At 51.3% G+C, this 25,963-nt stretch overlaps 1 protein-coding gene across 5 annotated transcripts in view; it reads left to right on the top strand.

The window, feature by feature from the left end:
* The window catches only part of Ctif (cap binding complex dependent translation initiation factor), a 269,187-nt gene extending 245,590 nt beyond the window's left edge, over nucleotides 1-23,597 (top strand). For all 5 annotated transcript variants that reach the window (XM_032886116.1, XM_032886118.1, XM_032886117.1 and 2 more), the window contains exons 11-12: nucleotides 19,391-19,444; nucleotides 21,198-23,597. In XM_032886116.1, the coding sequence (XP_032742007.1) occupies nucleotides 19,391-19,444; nucleotides 21,198-21,413 (270 nt within the window). In that variant the 3' untranslated portion in view covers nucleotides 21,414-23,597. The remainder of the gene's footprint in view (nucleotides 1-19,390; nucleotides 19,445-21,197) is intronic.
* Nucleotides 23,598-25,963: the final 2,366 nt, after the last annotated feature.

The raw sequence follows: 25,963 nt of genomic DNA on the forward strand, positions 1-25,963 counted from the left end.
CCTCTAGTCCGCCCCCCACGCCTGTTTTGTGGATGACAGAGCTAAGGTCCAAGTGACAGAACTGTCCTGTGAACCCAGGCAGTGGCTCTCTCTTCCTAGGATACAGAGCTAGAGGAGCTGTTAATGTTTCTAGCCACTCTCGGAGATCTGCCCTGCCAGTTCACACTGCCCAGGGCTCTATCTGAGACACAGGAAGTGTATTTGTGTCCCCTGGAGTCCCAGCATGGCAGGGCTCTGGTGAGTCATTTCCCACAAGCGAAGCTGGGTACACTGAACGGTCTTCATGAGAAACTCCCAGCCAGCTGTGGGTATCTGTAAGGCAAAACTCAGAGCTCTCTCTCGCGCTCGCTCTCTCTCTCTCTCTCTCTCTCTCTCTCTCTCTCTCTCTCTCTCTCTCTCTCTCGCTCTGTGTGTGTGTGTGTGTGTGTGTCTGTGTGTCTCTCTCGCTCTGTCTCTGTCCTCTCTCTCTCTCTCTGTGTCTTCTCTCTCTCTCTCTCTGCTCTGTGTGTGTGTCTGTGTGTCTGTCTGTCTCTCTGTCTCTGTCTCTGTCTTCTCTCTCTCTCTCTCTCTCTCTCTCTCTGTGTCTCTCTCTCTCTCTCTGTCTCTGTTTTCTCTCTCTGTGTGTCTCTGTCTGTCTCTCTCTCTCTCTCTCTGTCCTCTCTCTCTCTCTCTCTCTCTCTCTCTCTCTCTCTCTCTCTCTCTCTGGAAGAAGGCTTAGAATGAAGGATGAAGCATCAGATGCTTAGACTAACAGGAGAAGATCCCACCCTGTTGGTGTTTTACTGGGGTCTGGGGAAAGTTCTTTTTCATCAGTAAAGTGGGAGAGGACATTTGTATCTGCCTAGCTCCTGCAGGAAATGAGAACCCAAACCTGTCAAGTGTAGAGAACAGGATTGTATCTTTATCGGTCATCCTGGCTTATCCCTTAACCATCCAACGGAGAAGACACATGATCTTCCTGGTGACACAGAGACCATCACTGTGTGGATGGCCCTGTGGGGCAGTCACTCCCCATGTTCCTGAAGCATTTCCACTGATGACTTAGTGTGAGAAGTGTTAAATCCACATATTTGGAACACTTGTGTGGTCCTCAGATTCTGGCCCACTGAATCTGGGTATAAACACATGTGAACCTGAGTGTGTATGTTTTTTTCTTGGAGAAGCAGCTACTTTCCATCAATCTTTAAAGGGTTCAATGTTGCCAAGAAAGTCAAACACGGGGCTTAGTGGTATACTTAGTGCAACACCTGGGTCTCTCATGTGTAACACCTGGGTCTCACATGTGCAATACTTGCATCTCACATGTACAACACCTGGGTCTCGCATGTACAACATCTGCATCTCACATGTACAAAACCTGGGTCTCACATGTGCAACACCTGCCATCTCACATTTGCAACACCTGCATCTCACATGTGTGGCACCTGGCTTCTATTCCCAGATGCCTGGCACCAGAGCATAACAACAACAACAACAACAGGGTTGGGGATTTAGCTCAGTGGTAGAGCGCTTGCCTAGCAAGCGCAAGGCCCTGGGTTCCGTCCCCAGCTCCGGAAAACAACAACAACAACAACAACAACAACAAGAAAAACCATAGTGAGTTGAGAGGCACTAGCTTCCTGCCCTCCCACTGAGCGTCCTTGGGCACATTAGAGATGTCTCATTCAGATCTGAATTTCCAGAAATACGAGGACTAAAACTCCTACCTTGCCCAACCAATTCCTAAAATCTGAGGACTAGATGCTTCTGGAGGAAAACTCCCGAACATAGTAGCTGAGAACAGGTGGGGTTGGGAAAGTGTTGGTGGATGAGGGACTATCCACCACAGCCCATAGCAACAGATTCAACACAGAGCTGGGGTTTCCAAAGGCAGGGCCAGGCTGCAGCCTCAGCAGGCAGCAGAGGCCTGACAGACGGCTCATTGACTCTAGGAGCAGTTCTGGTTCCATTTCTTGACCTGGCACTCCTTTTATGAAGATACATCCAAACACTTGGAGTTTGGGCGCATCTTTGCATGTGTTACATTTAAATAAAAAGTTTCCTCAGAGATGTCCAACTGAGAAAAGTTAAAAAGATGTTACAAAATCACCCCCTTTGCAGACTCTCCATGTAATTTCGCTACAAAGTTAGCACAGAGCTGAAGAAAGCCATTTATACATAAACGCAAATAATAGTGGAAGATTCTAAAATACTCCTAAAGCCAGATTTAAGTGTCTCTCTTTCCAACCCAGGCTGCTATCTAAGTCAGCTTGCATAACCTTGGCTGGCTTTAATTCTCTTACGAGCCCACAGACAACCTGATGACTACAGTGGACCTGCCTGAGTACCCACCTAGTTCCGGGTGATGGCCCCAACTCCAGTGTAGCCAGTCCTCTTCCTGTCTTCCCAGGGGTCCTCTCTGATGAGTCTCTCTTATCTCTTCCCTTCCATGCCCTGCTGTGGTAACTTGTTTACATCAGTCAATTCAATGGGAGAAGCCTGCCCTTGACCCCACCCTCAACCCAAGAAAACCCCTTTACTACACAACTCTGTAGAGCCAGGACTTGCAAAAGAGCAATCTCCTTACATGCTCTCTCTCTCTCTGAGCAGCTTCTGCCCCACCAAGCCAACAGAATAGAACCTTTCAAGCCCGAAGTATGTGTTAAGCATCCATTATCTGAAAATCCACAGTATTCAGAATTCCTAGATTTTTTTTTTTTGTATACCTACATGAAACCACAGATGGGAAATTCCACACTACGAGACTTTATTTCGTGCACTAAATTATTTTAAATGCTATATGGAATTATCTTCAGGCTGTGCGTCTATATGGTATATATAAAACATAAATGAATCCCGTGTTTAGACTTGGGTCCCATCCCCAAGATAACTCAGGAATATGAAATATTCAAAAATTGAGAGAGAGAAAAAAAATCAGATATCCAAAATACATTCGGTCCCAAGTATTTTGAATAAAGGGTACTTACTTGTGTTTATCAACGCCACGGGAGTGTTCTGGCTTCAGCCCAACTGTCATTGGCTCAAAGGCAGCTGTGAATGACACACTTTAGATTTTGGCCATCGTCTTTGCCATTGTCATTATTGCTGTTTTGAGACTCACTCCCTAGCCTAGGCTGAACTTGAACCAGCAACCCTCCTGCACTACCCCCCTGCACATACAGAAGACTGCAGGCATGTGCCGCAGGGCCTCCTTATGGATTAGATGTAAATGAGGGAGCGTGACTATCCCAGCACGATTTTTACAGACTCTTGAAATTTGAGTTTTGTATAATTTTTACATTGTAGCCAAATACATTTTCCTCGGCCATTTAAAAGTGTGAAAGCCGTTCTTAGCTCCGCAGAGCAAATGCCAATCTGAAAAGCAGAGCTCGGAAGGGCGCTGATGGACTGGGGCATTATTCCGTGTGCAGCTATGGTTCTCCGCTATGGATATTGGGCAAGGTCTGGATATATTTTGGGGGTTGTCCTTACTCGGGTTTTCTGATGGTGGCTGGTGGGTAGAACAGTCTATTCTGCACAAGAAACCACCACAGCAGAGAGTTAATTCATACAAATATCAGTCACCTACAGCCGAGTGCCCTGGTCTAAATGACATCATTGATCGAAGACCTCTAGTGCCCTGAAGGTTCCTCCATGCTGAAGGCTTCCCTTTGTTCTCAGGATCCCAGCCAGGATCACTCCTGAGCTGCAGGCCCCACCAGATCCTCTCCAGACAGCTTCAGTGGTGGTCCATGTAGCCGATGCCCATAGAGGTTTGCTCAGACTATAGGCCTGGGTGGGCATTCTCCATGACTTCTCCCTCCTGGTCCCCAAATGATTCATTTCCTAGCTGCCTGCCCCCCCAATCCCCACAGTTGAAAGAAATAAAGTTGATCGTTGTGTCTTCCTGAAACTAGTCTCCCTCCTAGGGAGCGGTGATGCCCAGGTCTAAGTAAGCAGGATAAATATATACTCATGGATGCAGCCTTAGATGGGCTCAAGGGGTACAGATCACCTCCTCAGAGCCAAGGGCACGCAGTGCAGTATGGGAGACTTGCCCAGAGGCCAGTAGAAGTGGAAGGATTAGCCAAGGGATGGGCAACCTTGGCTCCAGAGGTACCATCTCCAGAGCTGTGCAGGACCAATGGCTCCTCCACACTCTAACCATACAAACCCCAGATCTGTGCAGCCCAACCAGTGTCCATCTCTCTCCTTAGCACCTCACCCTGGCCTGTCCCAGGACCCCTCAGACTTCTAATGCCCACCTTCTGCTCCCCAAATATACACCTCTTTTCAGGGCCACCACTTCTGGCTGTGCTAAGCCCCAAGCTGTCTCTAAGTCTCACCCTATCTCATCCTGAACCCACCGATCCCAGGGCTGTGGACAACTTCTGTGACTCCCTTAAATCTGGTCCCTTTGTTCTCTCTCTATGGCTTAGCTAGGCCACTGTACCTTCTGCCTGAGTTACCAGCCAGTGTTCTAGCCATGCGTCCCTCCTCCTGTCCCCTGCCCTATTTCTGTCCCTCTGCTAACACTGTAGACCGCTGGTCTTTCCCACTCTTTCCCCGATGTCCCCAGAAATGTCTCTCCCGGGGAAGACTTCCTGAGCCTCCTCCTCCACACAGGTGACAAATGGGTAGATGACAGCTCTGCCAGTCAGCGCACCTCATCCTGTGCCCCATGCAGTCCACTTGGTGATGAGTGATGAGCTCCCATTGGCTGAGCCCCATGCAGTTCACTTGGTGATGAGTGATGAGCTCCCATTGGCCGAGCTGAGCTTGCTGTACACTGGCTATGTCTTCATCCCTGGTTCCATTGTTCTAAGTGGTGTCTGCGTCATCCCTGCAGCGATCCACAGAGGAAGAGAGTATTGCTGAGCCCACATTGCCAATCAGAAAGCTGAGACCCAGAGAGGTGGCCACTAAGTTGTGCAGCCTAAGTGAGTGGCAGAGTTAGGATTAGTATCCTATACTCTGCATTCCAGACATGAATCTGCTGGGCTCTGGGCCTCTTTATTGGATGGATGGATGGATGGATGGATGGATGGATGGATGGATGGGTGAGTGGCTGGGTGGGTAGATGGATGAATGAGTGGGTGGATGGGTAGATGGATGAATGAATGGGCAGGTAGGTGGATGAGTGGATGGATGGATGGATGGATGGATGGATGGATGGATGGATGGATTGTTGAGTGGGTGGGTGGGTAGATGGATGAATGAGTGGGTGGATGGGTAGATGGATGGGTGAATTTGTGGGTGGATGGGTAGATGGATGAATGAATGGGCAGGTAGGTGGATGGATGGATGAATGGATGGATGGATGGATGGATGGATGGATGGATGGATGGATGGATGGTTGAGTGGGTGGGTGGGTGGATGGATGAATGAGTGGGTGGATGGGTAGATGGATGGGTGAATTTGTGGGTGGATGGGTAGATGGATGAATGAATGGGCAGGTAGGTGGATGGTGGATGGATGGATGGATGGATGGATGGATGGATGGATTGTTGAGTAGGTGGTGGGTAGATGGATGAATGAATGGGCAGGTAGATGGATGAGTGGGTGGATAGGTGGGTGGGTGGATGAATATATGGATACATTTTCCTACCTATGGAGGGGTTGAAGGCAAGACCTTCCCTACCATAAGCCTCTTGGTCACAAGAGCTACTTTGGAATAGCTTTGCTCTAGGCAGTACAAGCTTCTCTCAGACCCAGTTTTCCAGTCTTCCAAGAGGGTCAGGTTAGTTAGGCACAAACCTAGCATGAACAGTGTGAAGAAACCCAGCCTTCACAGATACCAGAGGCTGGGAGAAACCAAATAGTTGGCCTCCAGACCACGAATAGTGAGATTCCTGCCAAGGACACTAGGGGAGCACTTGGGCAGACTTAAGGGAGCAGGGGGAAAGGGGGGGAAGAGGAGGACAGACGAGGGCTGGGGAGGAGGGGGAGGAGGGGGAGGTTGTGAGGTTTGTCATGAGGTATCTGAGAAGTGGAGACAGGACTGAGCAAGGTGTGTTCCGCAGAGGGAATGGCGATATGGGGGGGGGGGGGTGAGGACAGGAAGGACAGCCCCATAGGCCTGCGAACAGATGAGCTTGACCAGAAGGATGTCTGGAAGAGGAGGGAGGACAAGGTAGACCCTGGTGGGAGTGGGCCAGGAAGTAGAAACACCAAACTAAGCACCCTATCTCCTTGAGACACAGTCAGTTGAACACAGAAGGGTGGCACGGAGAACAAGAGCATTGGCAGGAAGATTATTCATCTGAGAAGATGCTCCCAGCTGTGGTAGCACTGGCCCATTCTTACATTTCTACTCCGCTAAGGGTTAGGCTCTAAAGCTAAACACATCTCCAGGTGCCAATTAAAGTCTCTTATCTCTGAGTCTTGGCAGAGTCCTCACCAAATCCCTTCTGAGGTCCCCAACTGGCCCCAGGCCCTTTTCTCAGCCCAGGCCTGTCTGCCCTCCTCCTGGGTGCCTGACACTCTTGAGGACAATACTAATTATGCCTTTACCACAGACCTATTATTCTCTGAACATTAACAGCGCATACTTGTCCCAGACCCAGCTGTCCCAACCAGTTTGTCCTCGGTTACGTCTAACCCATCAAGGAGCTGGCTGGGTTTTGTCACCCCAGGGAACAGCTCTCAGTCCAGCTTCTGCATTCTGCCATCATATCTCCTCCATCACAAGAAGGCCACGCCCCTGACTAGGATCCAGATAGCTATGGGCTCATGTTAATTTTTTTTTTTTTTTTTTGAGACAGAGTCTCTCTATGTAGCCCTGGCTGTCCTGGAGATTAAAGTATAGATCAGGCTGGCCTCGGACTCAGAAATCCACCTGCCTCTACCCCCTGAATGCTGGAATTAAAGGCATGTACCACCATGCCCAGCTTTATGGGTTTTTTTGTTTTGTTGTGTTGTGTTTTTTTGAGACAAGATTTCTCTGTGTAGCCCTGGCTCTCTTGGAACTCTCTATTATCCAGGCTGGCCTCGAACTCAGAAACTCATCTGCCTCTGCCACCTGGCATTCTATGTTCATTCTGTTTGCTTGTTTGTTTTCAAGAATTATTTATTTATTTTACGTATATAAGTACACTGTAGCTGTCTTCAGACACACCAGAAAAGGGCATCGGATCCCATTACAGATGGTTGTGAGCCACCATGTGGTTGCTGGGACTTGAACTCGGGACCTCTGGAAGAGCAGTCAGTGCTCCTAACCACTGAGCCGTCTCTCCAGCCCTTTATGTTCATTCTTAAATGCAGCAAGAGAATGTTGATACATGGGAGAAATTAATTTAAACAAAGTGTTTCGGTTTTGCTTTTTTTTTTTAAATGGCGTGCTCAGCGGCAGAGGAATGGCTCAGCATGTGACTGCCTCTGCTCCTTGAGATCCTTGCTGGTCACTTTCGCCCTGTCCTCCCATAGAATCTAAGATGGATTACGACCCCTGCCATTGGAAGAACAGACTTGCAAGTGTTGATGCAGACCTACTACAGTGACTCTTGAAGGAGCTCCTTCCTGCTGGGTACAGGGAAAGGTGGACGGAACGGATTGGCCCACCAGATTATCTTCGGGCCCTAGCTTTAAACGAGGGGCCTCGAGGTGTAGGGAGCCACTTCCTCTGTAGCAAATGGGTGAGGCTCCTCAGGTTTAAGACATGAGAAGTCATTATTCTATTGACAGCCACCTCTCCACCGTCTCTAGTGATTAAATCTATTTGTCTGGGGTTGTGAAAGGGACCGTCACACTCCTAAGGAGGCATCCTGCCTCTGAGCTACTGCATGGTGACAAGGGGGGGAATTCAGGAAGGGAGGAGGGACTCACAGAAGGTGTGCCTTAGCTAGTGCTCTTGCAACTCTAGACAGCAGCATAGCCACCACCAACCCCCACCCTCCCACCCCCAAGGAAGCTTACTCCATAAGAGGAAAGGACAGTTTCGCAAGTGAGGCTGGACCTGGTGAGCTGCCCATCGGGCCCTGGCACAGCCCTGGGCCTGTTAGGAAATCAGGGAGACATTGTGTCTCCCGGGCAGGCGCCGCTTCTCACTTGCCCCGATCATGCTCACTTCAGGCGCTGGCTCCAGAGCCAGGCTGGCAGCTGGGCAGGTGGCTGGGTGCCCTCTTGCCATAGGCCTGGTGCCCAGGAAGCTACAACTACAGCTTGGAAAGTGTCCCTCCTTTGGGTCCCATGGCAAAGGCCAGGGGGCTGCGGGGGGCCAAACGAGCAGGAGGGCAGCAGAATACTCGTTGCGAAGAATCCCAGACTGTTTCCTCCAGAGGTTGAGCGCCAACACCCTCTTGTCCTTTCCGGTCAAGTGGGGATTCCTCTAGACACACACAAAAGAAAACCCCACCAAGATGCCCAGCTCCCTCCCACCCTGACTTGAAGGGGAAGGCCCGCGTCTGGTTCCGTAACTAGCTTGTCATCCTCCCTAGAGCCGTGAAGGTGCACAGAGCTAATATTTTAATACCATGTGTTTGGACCGGCAAAAGAGTCTGGGTGTTTGTTATCCTGGGGGCTGCTCCTCATCAAACGAGATGTTTCTTAGCGGAGACAGCCGTGGGAATGAGGCCCAAGGTCAATAATGAAAGAGTCTAGGTCCAAATGGGAACACTAGAAATGACAGTAAGTGAACAAAGGCAGGCACAGCACCTCCCCTGCTCACTTGGGGATGAAGCCCGTGAGGTAGGCATACCTTTCTGAGGATCTTCCCCATTCCTTAGGCTGTGGAAACACAGCCAGTATAGAACACTGCAAAGCCCCTGAAGGTCTGTGATCACTGTCCGGCTCCTAGAGGAGTGAACTGTGGGAGCTCACACTGTGAACAACAGCACCAAGTGCCCGCCTAGCCTTGCAGCGATCCCCTGCACCATGGCCCACTTCACAGCGGCAGTCTACCCAAGTCGTTCAGACTTGCTGCTTGGGGATGTTCCTCAGAGGCAGAGGACTGGCCCTGATTGACTCCTCAAGGTCTTATTTCAACCGAGCAGTCCCCTCATTCTACAGGCGGGTTGCTATGGGAATTATAACCTTGAATTTCCTGGCTCTGGGGCTGTGAAAATCACAACCTGAACCTTCCGGTGAAGTGGGTTTTTCGATTAATTTCCTGTTTGATTGTTTACTTTAGAGAGTGGAAAATGCCTTCGCAGCAGCTTGGTCCCTTTACCCAGAGGCTGTCACACCCTCCCTGCAAAACCAGCAAGGTCAAGTCCAGGCCTTGGGTGGGTGGAGGAATGGGGGTGAGCAGGGGCCAGGGCAGGGAGGAGGCCCAGCTAGGGGCAGAAGGCAGCCTGACCCCCTCTTCTGCCCTGCTTTCCTCCTTGCTCTTCCCAGGACCCCAGCATGGTGAGACAGACCTAGGAGTTCCCACTCTGCCCTTAGTTGGGGAGCCTGGCCACCCACCCAGAGCCCCAGGCCTGGCCCCCAGCCAGCCTTAACCCTCCCTGACTCAGAGAACTATTCGGTGCTGAGTCAGACACAGGCCACAGTCATTCCACTCCTTCAGAGGGTAATGTGAGGGGTGATAGTCCGGAACGGCCCCTGTGCCTGGCTCCCTAAACCGAGCTGCCCCGCAGGCAGCTGGGAGAATGTCTGTCTTGTTACCTTTCTTTTATTTGCTGTAGCGGAGAGCAGTATGTGATATGTCAGCTGCTGTAACCCCATCCCGATTCTGCTCTCTCTCTTGGGTGGGGATGGGCTTGGGTGGGGGAGTGGGCAGGCAGGCTCAGGTGAGGCCCAAGTTACAGCCATCTTCCTCTCCTTCGATGAGAAGCACCCCGTGATGGGTAGGGTTGGAGCATTGGCAGCCCAGGCCTTCTTCCCCATCTGCATACTCACCCTCAGAGAGAGAGGCAGGAGCTCTGTGCCTGCTTTATTAGTGGCGATGCTGAACCCAGGGCAGAAGAATTGCCTTGTCTTCGTGGCCCTGTAAAGTACTGTCCAACGCAGGACAGTTTGAGGAAGTGCTGTTACGGGCTGGAGAGATGGCTCAGCCGTTAAAGGCTAGGCTCACAACCAAAAATATAAGAGGAAGTGCTGTTACTAACAGTTTCCAAAGGACAGGTAGAACCTGAGAGTCTCCCAAGCAAACCAGGTAAACAGCCACCTACCCTTACCAGGCCTGACTCTGCCCAACTCACAGGGTAACAGTAGCCAAACCTCACTGACTGAAACCAGACTAGATCTAGGTTCGAATCCCATCTTCCCACTATTGAGTTCTCTTGGGAAAGTTATGTTGCTTCTCGCCTGTGTCTGTGCTGCCCCTCGAGCATGAGAAATTACTATAGTATCTAACAGGGGCCAGGGGCCGGGGAGGGGAGGGAGATTTAAAACTGCACACAAACCGCACCTAAAACAAGCACGAGAATGTAAAGTCGGTAACAGGTGAGAAGCCCAAAGGTGCTGTCCAGCACTCAGGAGCCCCCTGTGGGAGGGGGAAAAATGGAACCACCTCCAGTCTCTCCTGTCCACCCTTAAAGCAAGATGGGTGGGTGCTAGGGTAACTCAAAATGGTAATGACAAGCAGCTTCTAGAAAAAACTGGGATATACTCTACAGGCAAATCTGGGAGGCTTTGACAGCAGACGTGACTGACCCCAAGGTCCTGGGAATTCACAGCTGCAGGGATTGTAAGCAGAACTCCCTCTTATCCGGTCCGCTGACCAGAGTTTGGCTCCCCAGAGGGAACCACTGGAGCAGTGGCCCCTGGCTCTGGTGTCTACAGAAGGATTCAGTGTCTGCTGAGGGCCCCAGATGATATTTCCATTCCCTGGGGCCAGCTGTGGATGAAGCAGTGCCCCCATGTGACATTTCGTGTGGTCACTTTGTAGGGGAGGTTTGCAAGCTCAGCAAGATGGAAACTAATTATCCCCACCGGGCGCCTGGTCCATAGGGTAATCTACTCGCCTCCATTAGAGGGCTGGCAGCCAGACCTCGGGCACAGGCTTGGACTGAATGCTAGGGCTGAAGCATGCACTCTCTTAACATCTGGCCCTGGCCAACCTAACCAAGACCCCTCGTTAGGCTAGTAGACAAGGGACATTAGGGGAAATCCTCCTCTTTGGGGTATCCGAAATGCAAGCCGCACAGACGTTATCTTAGATAGGGCTAAGAAATTATCATGTGAGCACTCTGCACCCCGTAGCTTTACCCACAGGGCGAGCAGCATGAGCCTCTGTGTGAGCACCTTCCCAGCCCCTGCCTCCAGCTCAGAGGGAGAGAGCCCTTCTCTTAGCCAAGGCTGATCTGTGGACTCAGTCCCCCTCTCTCCTGACTCTGCCCAATCCGGTTCAATCTGAACCATTTAAACAGGTGACAGATGCCCCTGCCTCCACATGCATTACCGTCAAACCAATGCCACTCTCTTCTCTTGATGTCTTCTCTCCCATAGGCGAGGGGTGTGAAGAAAAACAAGAGAGAGTGGGGGAGAGGAGGAGGAAGAGACAGATATCTGATAGGCCCCCCCAAGTAAAACAAATCAGGAATATATATTCTCTCTATGTGTGCTCTGGGCTTCCTTCACATTCGCCAGGCCCACTGATGTCATCATGGCAAAGGCCGCCCTCTTTCCTAATCACTAAATCCACTGTGGTCATTGTTCATCTTCCTTGACCTCTCCAAGCATTTGACCTGCTGACCTTCCACTTCCTGGAAATCTTACCTTCCATGACGCTACTTCCTCTAGCTCCACTTAGATCTCACTTAGACTGTCCTCCCCTTCCTCCCCTAGGGTTCATCCCCTCTCGTCCAAGATCAGACCCCTCACTTGCTCTTCTTATTCTGTGTACTCTCCAGGTCCCCTCATTCACTCCGATGGCCTTGACTGCTCCTGGGTACTGAGCCAGGGAGCCGCTCTCCCACTGAACTCGCTGGCCCCTGCCTTCCTATCCACAGCATTGCCACGCATGCATCTGATTAAACTTCAATCCTGGGAACAATCCAGCTTCTATGTCTCCCAACCCTGTACTCACCATTAATCTTCTCTCTCTCTCTCTCTCTCTCTCTCCCTCTCTCTCTCTCTCTCTCTCTCTCTCTCTCTCTCTCTCTCTCTCTCTCTCTCTCTCTCCCTCTCTCTCTCTCTCTCTCTCTCTGACATGATCCTTTATACCTGCCTCAATCCGAGCCACCACAATGGCACATCCCAGCCTCTTACTGGGTTTGATGCCCCCCCCAAGGCTTCCTCATTCTAGTTTATTCTCCACTCTGTGAGAGAAAGGATCTTTCTCAAATATAAATATCATCTGCTAGTCTCCCATTTAAAATCTTTCAGGGGCTCTCCTGAACCTTGAGATAAAAAACAAAACAAAACAAAACAAAAGCAAAAACAAAAAACCAGCGTTGAGCTGCACAGCATCTAAATCCAGTTAGTGTTTGTCCCTGGCCTTGTCTGTTATGTTCCATTGCCCTGCCCCCAGCCTGTGCATTTTAGGTATCTTGGCACACTGTTGGAATACTGGCCGGTGCATTGGTGAACTCTGCTCACTCTCTGAGCCTTAGCTTGTGGACTTTCTTCTTTGCCAAACATCTAGAATATTCTCCACTACCACCACTATTCTCCCCGTATTCTAAACCCCATATGTCTCTCTAGTCTTCCCTACTAAGTTAGAAGTCTTACCATTGGGGTTGGGGATTTAGCTCAGTGGTAGAGCGCTTGCTAGGAAGCGCCAAGGCCCTGAGTTCGGTCCCCAGCTCGAAAAAAAAACCAAAAAAAAAAAAAGAAGAAGTCTTACCATTATTCTGTGTTCGCACTGTGCTTAGCATATAGGATGTTCCTTAAACATTGGCGTGTCAGTGGATGCGTGCTTGGATGGATGGATGGATGGATGGATGGATGGATGGATGGATGGATGGGTCAATGTCAATGTGGATAGAAGGGTGAGCGAATGGGTAGGTCAGGGTAAGTGGGTGAATGGATAACCCCATGGATGAGAGCAAATGAATACAGTTGTCGCCAGTTCAGTCAAAGAACAGGCAAGATCAATGCCGTGTTGTAAAAGCCCAGGTTGGCTTTTACAGCTGCTAGTCAGCAGAATTAAGAATTATGAGTTCCAGCTATCAAACTAAAAATTAGTTAGTCTGGAGGAAATGAACAGTGTTCTCCAAGACAGAGGATGCTGACCCAGGACTCTGAGCCTCGTCTAACTCTGCTCAGACTCTCTGTCTGCCGTGTGCAAGCCATTTAACTACTGAGGCTCTGTCTCTCTGTCTATTAAGGAGAGATAATAATGCCTGTGGCCTTTGCCTGTCTCCACAAGAGTGTCACGAGGGTACGAAGTGCGTTGGGATCTGCAGGGAAGATATATATTTATAAAGATGTAAGCGTAATCATAATAATAACACCTTGGGCACGCTTGGATCGGGCTTCGTGCGTTTCAAAGTTCTTGCCTGTGTATTATCTCCGTCGACTCTCAAAACAGGGAGGCAGATATTATCCCCACTCTCGGGTGAGGAAGCTGAGGCGCAGTGTGATTAAGTGGCATGCCCCGGTTGACTCTTGGTCAGTGGCAGATCTTGATTGTCGGCCTGCTGCCCATTTTTTGATGATACCCTTTCTTGGGTAGATTATCTGCCTCTCTGAACAGAGAGAAGCAGGCATAATTGACCCTCTCCCGAATGACTCAAGGTCATTACTGTGAGTATCAGTTCCTGTGTTGTCTTTTAGACTTGCCCGTGATACAGACCCAGAGCCAGCAGAGGCATAGGGTAGACAAGCTCTGATGACTGTGGAGTCTCCAACCCAACAACTCACGATCCCAGTACCATGTGCTGGGGCTGTGTCCTTTCTTCCTCTCCTTTCTTTTCTTCAGTGCCAGTGTCTGCGCCCATCTCTGAAGCACCCCCCTCCAATTCTTTGACCTCCATTTTGACCTTTCTGGCCTTCAACTTCTTCCAATCCTTTGATTTTACCCCTACAGGACTCGGTCCTTCCATACATACAGACAGCCAATCAGGACACTCTGATGGGCTCTAGTCTCCAGCAAGGTAGCAAGTGTCATCTACTCTGTAGACTTCTTTACCCTGTACCCCCCACCCCTTGCTTCCTCCAGCCCACCCAGAACCCATGCTACTGACAACAGGGTCAGAGAGCGCTCTGGCTAGAGTGTGTGAAGCAGCCGGGTCTGTCCTCCAAGGCTGCAGAATGTGCTGTGGAGAGCTGAGGTGGTTAGGAAGGGCTGACCAGCGTGCCTCAGGTTGACACCCTAGCCAGTGAGACACAAAGCTCTGGTGGTCTCCTTGTTCATCCCTACCAGCGCATCGGGCCCCACATCTCCTTCCATCCGCACCTTCTTTCTCTCCCTGCTGGGTGGCATCCCAAAAGCCAGCCTGGTTCCATCCTGGGCACGCCTTGGGCATCCTGCCCGTGCCCCATGGCCCTTCCCAGGGGGAACTCGGGGGATGCTCTTTCTCTAGTTGCTGTCGGGCCTCCCACAGCCTGGCTGAAGCACCTCAGCTTCTTCTCCCTGAGGGAGGATGTGATGGGTGTGCCCACAACAAGGCTCCGGCCGAGACAATAGCCCAGGAATGCATTCGCTTCCTAACAAACACTGTGTGGGCTCGCACAATTGCCTTGGATTCTCGTCCAAGAAACACATTTCACGGTGCAAGGGTGCGGGTGGCTTGCCTGCCCCAGCCCGCCCACATCCCTCTCTATGCCAAAGACTTGGATGAGGGGTGGCCTCTTCCCCACCAGACCTTCACCGGAGAATGGGCCGTGCTGGCCCGCCGTAGGGACAGCCCTTCCTCCTACGAGAAGAAGCTCAGAAGGGCAATCTACTCTTCCAGAGTCACTGTCTTTTTTTTTTTTTTTTTTAAATAGATAGCCAGTTATTTTTGTTGTGGTAAAATATACATACTATAATATTTACCATTTTAGCTATCCTTTTACCGTATTAAGCCCGTTCCTGTTGCTTTATAATCAGCCCTACCTACAAAGACTCTATAGCTCCCCAGTTGAAAACCTGTTGACTAACCCCCATCCCACCCCCCAATTCCCATCAGCCTTCTGTCTCTATGAATGTGTCTGTCCTCAGAACCTCGTGTCAGTAGACTCAGATTGTATTTGTCCTTTTGTGCCTGGTTACTCTCGGCAGGGTCGTGAAAGTTCATTGAAGTGAAAACATATCACGACTCCTGACTACTATTCAGCCCAATAGATGGACCATTTGTTTATCCTTCTCCCCAACGATGGACAACACTTGGGTTGCTCTGCCTTTAACTACTGCCAGTCATATAGTCATGGAGAAGTATGCGAGTATTACGTCTGTTCAAGTGGCCACTCCTTTCTGAGACCAGTCTTTGAGTTCAAGCAACTGTCTCTCCTGGAAAATCGCAAATAGCACACATATAAATGAAAAAAAAAATGGCTCGGTCCCTCGGCGTACAAACAGGGTTCTCTCATCCCAAAACCCAGCTGTCCTTCTGGGAACCTAGTCTTGGAGAAATGGGATGCAGAACAGGAAATCTGGGTCAAGGTGGAGGAATGGAGAGGTCCTGTACTTGGAAGGGTGTCTAGGAGTCCACAAAGGGAAAGTCCAGTAGCAAATGCTCGGGAGCCACTGCTGGATCTGGGCAGCCTGGGAGGATACACGCAAAGGGGTTCCAGGGAGGGAGCCCTCAATGAAGGAGGCAGACAAGCCTCTGGTTAGCACTAAAAGCAGAGGTGGGGACTTCCTGACTATCCACAGAGGTCAAGGCACTCAGAGGTCAGAGGAGGAGATTGAAGGAATTATCTGCAAACAACAGTAAAGGGTCCTAGGATCTATGTTCCCCAGACAGAGGTGAGTCTGCTGTGTACAGGGTGAGCAGGTCAGAGTCCAATGCCATGCGTCTTCTTCCTTGTTGATTGACGAATGTCCTTCAAGTGAACCTGGAGCTCAGTAATTAGGGTAGACCAGTAGGCCCTTGAACCCCAGGGATCCTCCTGTCTCTGCCCCCCTAGGGCTTAGATTACAAGTGCGCCCCAACACTTGGGTTTTTACACAGGTCCTGGGGATCCCACTCAGGTCCTCCTGCTTGTCACACAAGCTCTTCACCAACTGAGCCGTCTCTCCAGCCTTTCCTTCCCATCCTCTCTGCACGGTAAAGGCAGGAGAAGGAAAGGCGCAGCCCTCGTTAGCTTCCTTGAGAAAACCTAGCAGGCCTGTACTCGATGTGATTTTCCCTACACTTTCCCAGACTTTCCCTACAGCCAAGTGAGAGATAAGGTTGGAAGAGGGAACCCTCCCACAGCTCTACTTGGGAGTCCTGAGCAGTCTTCCCTGTCCCAAGTGAGGACACAGGCCCTGAAGGATAGGAGCAGTGGTACTCATTTGTAGGGAGCCTGGCATAGCACCGGGGCCTGGGGAAAGAGTAGAAGACTAAAGAAAGGAACATGGGCAGACAGTGGAGCCCCATCCTGCCAGGGAAAGCCAAAGGAAGGTAAGCAGGCCTTGGGTGGTAGAAGCAAGGAGTTGTTGGCTTGGGGGTCAAAGAACTCTACTGACAGGGCTCAGAGCTGCATGAGACCGGAACTGCATCATTACCAGAAGTGGGAAAGGCACTTTCCAGGGGTAGAGACAGCATATTCCACAGCAGTCATTGCTTCTCAGGCCCTGGATCTTTGAGGAATTTCCCATAATATTACCTCACTTGTCACTAAACCAGGTAGACACTTGCGGGAAGATACTATAGGCCCAAAGACTAGGCTCTGGACCAATGTGACCAGCGCATGCCAGCACATGCTATGAGAAAGCTGCCTTCCGTCTCTAGTTCCCTCCCCTAGAAGCCTCATCTTCTGCCTTCATTGTAATTTCTGTAGCATTTTATTTATCTATTGGAATGTCTACAGCAATTTGACTTGTGGTTTTTGTTCGTTTTTGAGGTAGACTCTCACTATGGAGCCCAAACTGGCCTTAAACTCAACATCCCCCTGCCACAGGAAGTCCTGATATTACAGGTGTGCACCACCACTCCCAGCCTGCCATTTTTGGTTTAAGAATTTTCTCCTGCTAGCTGCCCCCCAACCCTGAGGAAAGGGGTGGGGGCACTCGAGGGAAGGTCACAGCAGGGGTTCCAGAGCTGTGCAGAGCTCGTCTTATGCTAGCCTAGCCTCCATCTTCCCTGGGGAGTAAGCAGAAGCAGGCAGATCTCTGACTCCAGCTTCACCCGCCAGGGTCACTAAACCCTTGGAATCAGCTCCACAGTGGACTGGATGGAGTGCTGGCCTGCGGCAGGGTGAGGTACCCTCCAACATTTTCCAGAATGTGTTTTCTAATCTTTAACCTGGTTTCCTGAGTCATTCAGATGAGAGATCCCTGTGTGGCTCTTAGAGCACCCCCAGGACACCCCCAAAGGGAAACCTCCTGGGTTCTTAAGGATTGACAACCCTGGGATAAGAGTCAAGAGAATGTCAGAAGGAGACACCACTGTGGCGGGAAGAGACGGTTGTGTGCTACACAGTCCGCTGTGCAGACATAGCAGAAGGTGTCCACATAGTAGTATCATGCTTTTGCTGTAATAGAATGGAGCAGATTACGGGTTTGTAAAGTGTGCGGGTACATGCTCAGAAGGAAGTCCTTCAAGTAACACTGACTGGGCCGGGGGCTTTGAAACTGATAATTATCACCGTGTTCTCTAGAGCAGTGGTTCTCAGCCTTCCTAACGCTGCGACCCTTCAATACAGTTCCTCACGTCGTGGTGACCCCCCCCCCCAACCATAAAGTTATTTCCTTTGCTACTTCCTAACTGTCATTTTGCTACCTTTGTGAGTGGTAATGTATCTGTGATGCGGGATATCTGATAGGAGACCTCTGTGAAAAGGGTCGTCCGTCACGATCCACAGGTTGAGAGCTGCTCTCCCTAGATGTCACCAGCATGTGAGCTGTGTGTTTGCAGAAACATCGGTTGTAATTCTGCATCATGTCCCTTCTGGCGAGGGAGTCTGCGAGACAGTACTGCTCACATCCTCCTCCCTCACCCTCCCAAGGCTGTGTATATCGCTCTGCTCTGAAGGCGGTGGTGGCCTCTCAGACTGGCCCTTCACTTACCTGCTGTAGACGATGGGCTATCTTCCTGTCTCCCAAATTCTCTTACGAGTAAATATTTTCTTTTTTTACTAAGCACTTGTGCCAAGGACTGGGGACCAAGGTGGACAAATCGGACCCTGTTCTTATAAAACTTCACTTGCAATGGAGGGAGAAGACAACAGACACACAATGAGAGACAGATGTCAGGGGCCATAGAGAGACGTCAGTGTAGAGCGAAGATAGGAGGATCGGTGATACACCAGGCTGCTTGGGGGAAGTCTGTCTGAAGAGTCATGGGTGTATGGGGCCTCAGTAGGGTGAGACGGTGAGATCTGTGGTTATGGGGTAGCCTAGAGTCTCCAGGGACAAAAATACAAAGATTGGAACCAGAACTGTGATACATGTGAGACATGCCGTTACTGAAAATACTGACTGAATAAGCCAAATGTAGCATCTGTAATCTCAGCACTGGGGAGGCTGGGGCAGGGGGATCACTGGTTCTAGACCAGCCTGCACCATGTATGAAACCATATCTCAAATGGGAAAAAGGGTCAAGCAAAGCATGGTGGTGCACACGTCTAATCCCAAAACTTAACACTTCTAATCCCAAAACTTAGGCAGTAGAGACCGGGGCACCAGAAATTCAAGGTTGTTGTCTTAGTTAGAGTTTTACTGCTGTAAACAGACACCATGGCCAAGACAACTCTTATAAGGACATTTAATTGGGGCTGGCTTACTGGTTCAGAGGTTCAGTCCATTATCATCAAGGTGGGAACATGGCAGCATCCAGGCAGGCATGGCGCAGGAGGAGCTGAGAGTTCAACATCTTCATCTGAAGGCTGCTAGCAGAAGACTGGCTTCCAGGCAGCCAGGATGAGGGTCTTACAGCCCACACGCACAGTGACACACCTACTCCGACAGGGCCACACCTTCTAATAGGGCCACTCCCTGGGCCGAGCATATACCAACCATCACAGTCATCTTCAGTTCATAGCAAATCCAAGGCCAGCTTAGGCTACCGGAGGCCTCTGTCTCAGACAAAGAAAAAAAAGTGAATCTTATCTTAGATGAGTTATGTCTCGATTTCTAAAGAGAGAGACTGAGACAGGGCGGATAGGTGGAGAAAACCTTGGTGGGATGTGGCCGAGGCAGGCTGGTCACACCTTAGCTAAAAAACCACTCACGGCAGAGGAGTCACAGGTGGCTTTGGGCTTGCCGTGTTGCACCGTGGAGAGCCCTGTTTGATGGTTCCGCTCTCTCCCATAGCCAGGTCTTGACTCCTGACCCAGTGAAGACGTTGGTCGTCATCATCAAAGCTGGGACAAGAATGTGCAGAACAGTGGCCCACCTGCAGGGGCCTAGCAACTGTGCACAGCCTGACCGTTTTCCTCTCTGCCCTCTCTTCCACAGCTCTTGCAGTCTCAGGATGTGAAGGAAGACGCTGTCCTCTGCTGCTCCATGGAGGTGAGCAGTGGACCCAAATTGCCTAATCCCAGACTCGTGTGCCCTCGGGCCTCACAGTTGAGGGAAACCAAAGTTTCTGGATTTCGGTGGAGCCGGGCGCGTACGGGATTGTTCTCTAGGGGAATCGTTACAGGCTGGCACTGACCACTTCTCAGGCCAAAGGCCTCCTGCTGTTTAGATAAGGCGTGCCATAGGAATGTCTGAAGAGGTTACAAGTGACCTGCTGCCCCCAAAGATCTCCCTTCACTCCCGCGGTATGCAGTTAGGAGAAGGTGCCAAATGCTTGGTTGAGTCTCCTACATTGACTCTCGGGAGGCAATGCTCCTGATCTCAAGATGTAGCCACTGAACACTGAGGCTCCTTCTGGAATTTTCCTCCCAAAGCTGGCTGGGTTCTTGGGACAGATCCTTACCCTCTACAAATAGACCAGAGTCACTCGGGATGGCAGACAGAGAAAAAGACCTTCTAGCATGGGGACCCAGCCTGTCCACGCAAGGGAGCTTAGTATACACCAGGTGGCAAAAGGCCACATCCCAGGAGGTTCAGTCCCAAGAACCTGGGCAGCAACCTTGGTTGGATAAGATGGCCGTCAAGTCGTTTTGGTTGGGGTTCAGCTGGGCACCTGCAATGGTGCTTGCAGAGATTAGAGGGAAAGACGGGTCAGGGTCTGTTCCTTCAGATTGCTTCAAGGCTGGCACATGCTCAAGGCCAGGGAATATATGGGGGTAATGGGCATATATCCCTCGAAATCAGGGGGTGGGGGTGGAGTCAGAGTGGGTCATAGATTTCAGGGAGGGGCATTGTGGGAAAGGTGGAGTCTAGAAAAACAGATAGGGGCTGGAGAGATGGCTCAGCGGTTAAGAGCACTGACTGCTCTTCCAGAGGTCCTGAGTTCAATTCCCAGCAACCACATGGTGGCTTACAACCATCTGTAAAGAGATCCAATGCCCTCTTCTGGTGTGTCTGAAGACAGCTACAGTGTACTTGTATATAATAAATGAATAAATATTTAAAAAAAAAAAGAAAAGAAAAAAGAAAAACAGATAGGACAAACCAGGGTGCAGTGGCAAGAAGTGTTCAGATTATATGGGAAGAAGGGTCCTGCAGGGTTTATTAGCCCGAAGCCCAGAAAGATTAAAGTTTCTCCTGGCCAGGGTTTCCTCCCCTCCCCCCTCTGAAAATCGATGGGTCTCCCAGTTGCCTAGCTGGCCTTCTACTTCTCGTATTTCTCGTTAGTTAACATCCCGGATGTGGACAGAGGTCAGTTCTGAGGCTAGAAGTATATAGAAAGGAGACCCATCTCCCCTCGTGTTCCACACAGACGCACGCACGTAGGTACTGATCACTAATCTGTTTCCTGGGAAATACCTGGCAAATGGGAATTACTGCGAAGACGCTTGATCGCCCAAGGGAGCAGACCATGGGGTCAAGTGAGGGTCAAAGTGTAGTCAGGGAAAGCTTCCTGCAGGAGGGGAGGTTCTGCGGTAGAAAACACAATAGAGGAGTCCCTGGTGAGTTGCTGTCTGGCCCAGGTAGCGGTTATATCCTGTACCAGGCATACCTGCTGTCAGATGGTTATTAAATCTCACCGTTGGCTTTTCCTGGCTCGATCTGCATATTCCTAGGATGATATAGACCTATTTAAGTCCTTGCCCCTCCAGCCTGCCTAGCCAAGAATGGTGCGGGCGGGCGGGAAGGGGAGCGCATACTGCGGGGTCCAAGTCCCCACCCTGACCACACGTTTCCCCCACAGCTGCAAAGCACGGGCCGGCTACTAGAGGAGCAGCTGCCGGAGATGATGACGGAGCTCCTAGCCAGCGCGCGAGATAAGATGCTGTGCCCCTCAGAGTCCATGCTAACCCGCTCCCTGCTCCTGGAGGTCATCGAGCTCCACGCCAACAGCTGGAACCCTCTGACGCCCCCCATCACGCAGTACTACAACAGGACCATCCAGAAACTGACAGCCTGACAGCCGAGGGGGCCTGGCGGGCAGCCCATGGGCAGCTGGGGCCCTGGTGCACAGGGCCAGATGGACAGGCGAAAGGACAGGGGTGGCCCTGGCGGGAAAGAGACCTGAGCAAGGAGGCAGGTAGCAACGGGGGCCAGTGTGGAGCCGGCGGAGGAGGGGATCGGGTCCCTCGGAAGGGCTCCCCGTGCAGCCCCCCAGCCTGCGCACGTGGCAGCTCACGCCAAGGGAAGCATGTCTCTTTGTCCTGGTGGTCGCCCGCCCTTGCTCTCCTCTCCTCAGCTCTAGTCCTCCCCGCCCCCTCCCTTCCAACCCATCCCCCATAGAGCTTTATGGGAGGAATCTCTGCCTCCCCTCGCTGTCTACAGCTGCCTCTCAGCCTCCCACACCTTGGCCACCGCTTGGGTCAGCCAGGACTGCTGAAGGCTGAAAAAGTGGGTCGAGACGGCTCTCATTGTTCCCACGTGCTGTCAGCCACAGTCGCCAACTGGCAGCAGGCAACGTGTAGCAGATGTCTGGGAGGACAAAGGCAGGCACGGTCCCCACCAGCCGCCCATAATTGATGGCCTTTGTCAGCCCCAGCGGAGCTGGAGAGAGGCTTTTTTTCCCCCTCTAACCTCCGTGCTCCACCCTCCACCCTCCCAACTTCAATTCCTCCAACCCCTCAGCCTCCAGCCCCAGGGCCTGCTGCTCCCCCAGGCAGAGAAGGGAGTTGGGGCTCACGGCCCAGCTTGCACCCTTTTATTTTTTCAGAAGTCGGTTGCTTTGAAGTCTCTTTTGCTCAATGAAAATGACCTAGATTTTTTGCGATCACATAGTTATCCCCTCAAGGATCCCCTGATTAGTGGGAGATCAAACCCTGCCCCCTCTGGAAAGAATCTAGCCACTAGCGGCTTGCTTGCCGGTAGCCAGCTAGCAATTGGAAACTTCTGCCCCAATGGGGATCCCCACTGGAATCCTGTGTTCCTGGGCCCCTGTTCTGCAGTGCCTCTGTTCTGTCCACTGCTAGCTTCCAAAGGGCTGATACTGTCCCCTGGACTGACTGCCTTAGGACCTGCCCTGGCCCCCTGTTATGGCCAACGGGGGGGCCAGGAACGAGGCTGGCAAATTAAAACCAAATGCAGGTCTTGTTCCAAGCAACTGTTGGAAGAAGAGCCCACTGCTGGCTCCACGGGTCTTGGAGCCTCCTTCATGAGCCCTTGCCTCATCCCAAGCAAGACCCACAAGCCCTACCTCCAAGGCTGCTGGGGAGAGGGGAAACCGTTGGGTCCTGACTGGGGCAGTTTGGTAGGCGACCAGGCAGACAGCCAAATGAAGTTCTTCAGGCTAGAAACGATACTCCAGTTTCTTGGGAGGCTCTGGTCCCAGGGAACAACCACTTCTATAATGGCTAGGGAGGAGCATGAGGGGGTCTAAGAGGCTGGTCTTGCTGGGATGACTGGCGGCTCTTCCACCTCATCTCTGGGAAGCTGGAACCCATACTTTGATGATCCCCCCAGAACATCACTGGACCTGGTCATATCTAGACCATGGTGGGGGCGCTTAATCAGTGGTTCTCAACCTGTGGGTCGTGACCCCTGTGGGGAATCAAAAAACCCTTTCACAAGGGCCACATATCAGATATCCTGCATATCCGTTATTCCCGATTCGTAACAGTAGCAAATTACAATTATGAAGTAGCAATGAAAATAATTCTATGGTTGGGGGTAACCACGGCATGAGGAAAAAGCAGGAGTATTAAAGGGTTGCAGCATCAGGAAGGTTGAGAACCACTGCCCTCCAGGCCTCCTAGTTGAATTCAAGCTGGCTAGAGTGAAAAGGAGGGACGCTTTCTCCTAAGTGTCCCAAATCTAGAAGAGTAGAAAGGGACACGGGTGGGGGAGGGAGAGTTCCCGAGTTCTCTCTGGCTGTCTCCAACTGAAGTGTTCAGGTCCCAGGATGGGTCCTCTGAAGAGGGCTGCTGGGAATAAGGTATAGAGATCATGGCCGCCCCAGCCTTGATCTCCTTCCTCTCCTCCTTTCTATCCTTCTTTTCTCTGCTTCTTGCTGCCTTGTCTCACATCCCAGCCCTTAGGCTGAGCCTGGAGCTCAGGGACGCTCTAAGCCCCACAGGAGGTGTTGAGGGAAGAGCAGGGCAGATAGAAGGCCCAGCGAAGACACCAGGGAAATCATGAACTTGTGTAGAGTTGGGCAGTCCAGGCCCTCAGGCACCTGCTCCCTGCAGCCTGAGGGAGCCACAGGTGTGCTTCCCAGGTGTCTGTAGGGTGGTGTGAGCATGTGTGTGAGCGTGTGAGCGTGTGAGCGTGTGTGTGTGTGTGTGTGTGTGTGTGTGTTCCTGTATGCACATTTGCATCTGCTAAGAGTGAAGCAGGACCATGAGGAAGAAAGAGGCTGATGATGACGACACAAGCCACAGTAGAGAGGTCTCCTTGACTCCTCACTGGGCTCACAGAGTAGGCTCCACACAGTGGTTCCCAAACACTGTGTAGGGGGTTAGTGTCCCGTAAAGAGGCGGAGACCATGGCTTTGTGGGCACCGTGGGCCCAATGCAGCTCCTTCTTAATGTCCGATTGGGGGGGTGGGGGTGTCTTGCCTCAAGAGCAGCCCCTCCAAGGGCCTTGAGGACCAGTATGAAGATGCAAGATATAAATATGTATACATATATAAATATATTTTTAATTACATGCTGTGTCCCGGTGGCTCCAGACTTGCAGTTTGCCTAGTGTATTCCATTGCTTGAAACCACTTCCTGGTCCATCCTAATACGACACTTCCAGCTGTCTGTCCGTCTGTCTGTTTTAAACGCAGATCTCTGATACTTTTTCAGACATGGAAGAAGAAAAAAAAACTTTTTTTTAATTTAATTTTATTTTTTAAAGAGACAACAGTAAAGCCTATAATCTAAAAGGCTGAGCACCTTCCTGTGGGGGAACTCCTCAACAGGAAGTAGGGGAGTTGCAGGTACCCACAGACCCTGACCTCCCCAGGCCAGAGGCTCTCCAGCTGCCAGAGGGACGGCCTATCAAAGCCCGCCTCTGAATGGATGAACAGGAGGCGAAGCCTCTCCCAAACTGTGGTGTCCTGTCTGGCCATGGCGATCTCATATTGAGCCTTTTTAGGCTCCCCTACCTGTCAGGACAAGTTGGTCCTGGTTTTCCACTCAAGTGGCCTGCAGGTCACTGTTCTCCTCATGAACTGGCCGTATTGCCTAAGCTCTGAGACCACAGTTCCTGCAGGGCCCTGGCCCTCCCCTGGACAGGGCCAGGACCCCCACCATCAACCACCACGGCGAACCTCTTCCTCCCCAAAACCGTCTTCATCTGCGCATCCTTCCCATCCAGTCTGTAAACCTCTACGGTTTGGGGGATCATCTTGTCCATTTGTGTAAATGTAAATGTTGACCCGATTGGTATTTATTCTAATTTTTATTTTATTTTATTTTATTTTGTCTGAGGGGTGGGGGGTGGGAAGTATACCACTGGTTGCAACCAGGGCAGCTGCAGGTTTGGATCCCAGGCAGCCCAGGAAGCAAGAGAAGCAGCTCCCTGGGGCTGCTCTAGATGGCAGCCTCTGGGTAGCCACATCCTAGGTTGTTCCCTGGAACCAGAAGCCAGACAGTGTTCCTTGTCCCATCCACTCAGGCCTGCCCGTGGCGTGATGTCCCCTCAGCTGCCTGGCACTGTGTTGGAAAACCTCTGACTGGGTCTTTGAGGAGGTGGGTTGGAGAGAATGGAAATTCTCCTCTGCTCAGGACACTTGCTCCAGAAGATCCATCTGGAGCCTCGCCTGAGCCAGCTGGGAGCCTGACAACAGGACCTACCTCCCTGGAGCAGGGTCTGGAGATTGCCGCCAAAGCTATGGGCAATCCTGCTCGCACTGTCCCCTTCCCTCTACCCGTATATCCTGCTTCCCAGCTGAACCCAAACTACAAGTGGGTTTAAGAAAAAAAAATAAATGATACCAAACACCAAAGGTATGCTCAGTCTTTCTTCTCTCAGCTGGTTCTGACAGGAGTCTCAGAAGAGCCCAGCCCATGCTGGGTGCTGGGGGAAGAGAGCCTCCTCACCTCTGCCCTCGCTGTTGTCTGAGGGCAGGAGCTGACTCTAGGGCAGGAGGAGGCTGGGAAAGAACTCGTACAAGATAAATGGGCAAAGGAATGAGATTTCTGTCTCTAAAAGCTGGGCTCTGAGGCCAAGTCAGGGTGGTGGAATTTCCTGAAGAAAATGGCTTTCGTGATAGCTTTGGCTTGTTACACATTTAACCAGCCCCTAGACCTACCACATCCTGGGAAATATCCCCATAGCCCTTGGCAATGGCTCCTTCTAAGAAGCCCGAGACTCTGACAGAGTCTCCGTCACAAGCATCTGTCCAGTCTTGGGCAGTCAAATGAGTCATTCATGGTGTCCTAACTGAGCCCCATGAGGTGTGTGTGATCAGGCACCCTCATTTCAGTTTCATCTGTGGAGAAGCAGGGCCGCACTGCCTCTTAGTAACAACCCTCTTGTGTAGCAAAGGGAAAGTGTTTAAAGATAACTCCCAGGGAGCAAGGGGAG

Source organism: Rattus rattus, chromosome 15, assembly GCF_011064425.1.
Source record: "Rattus rattus isolate New Zealand chromosome 15, Rrattus_CSIRO_v1, whole genome shotgun sequence".
Taxonomy (NCBI): domain Eukaryota; kingdom Metazoa; phylum Chordata; class Mammalia; order Rodentia; family Muridae; genus Rattus; species Rattus rattus.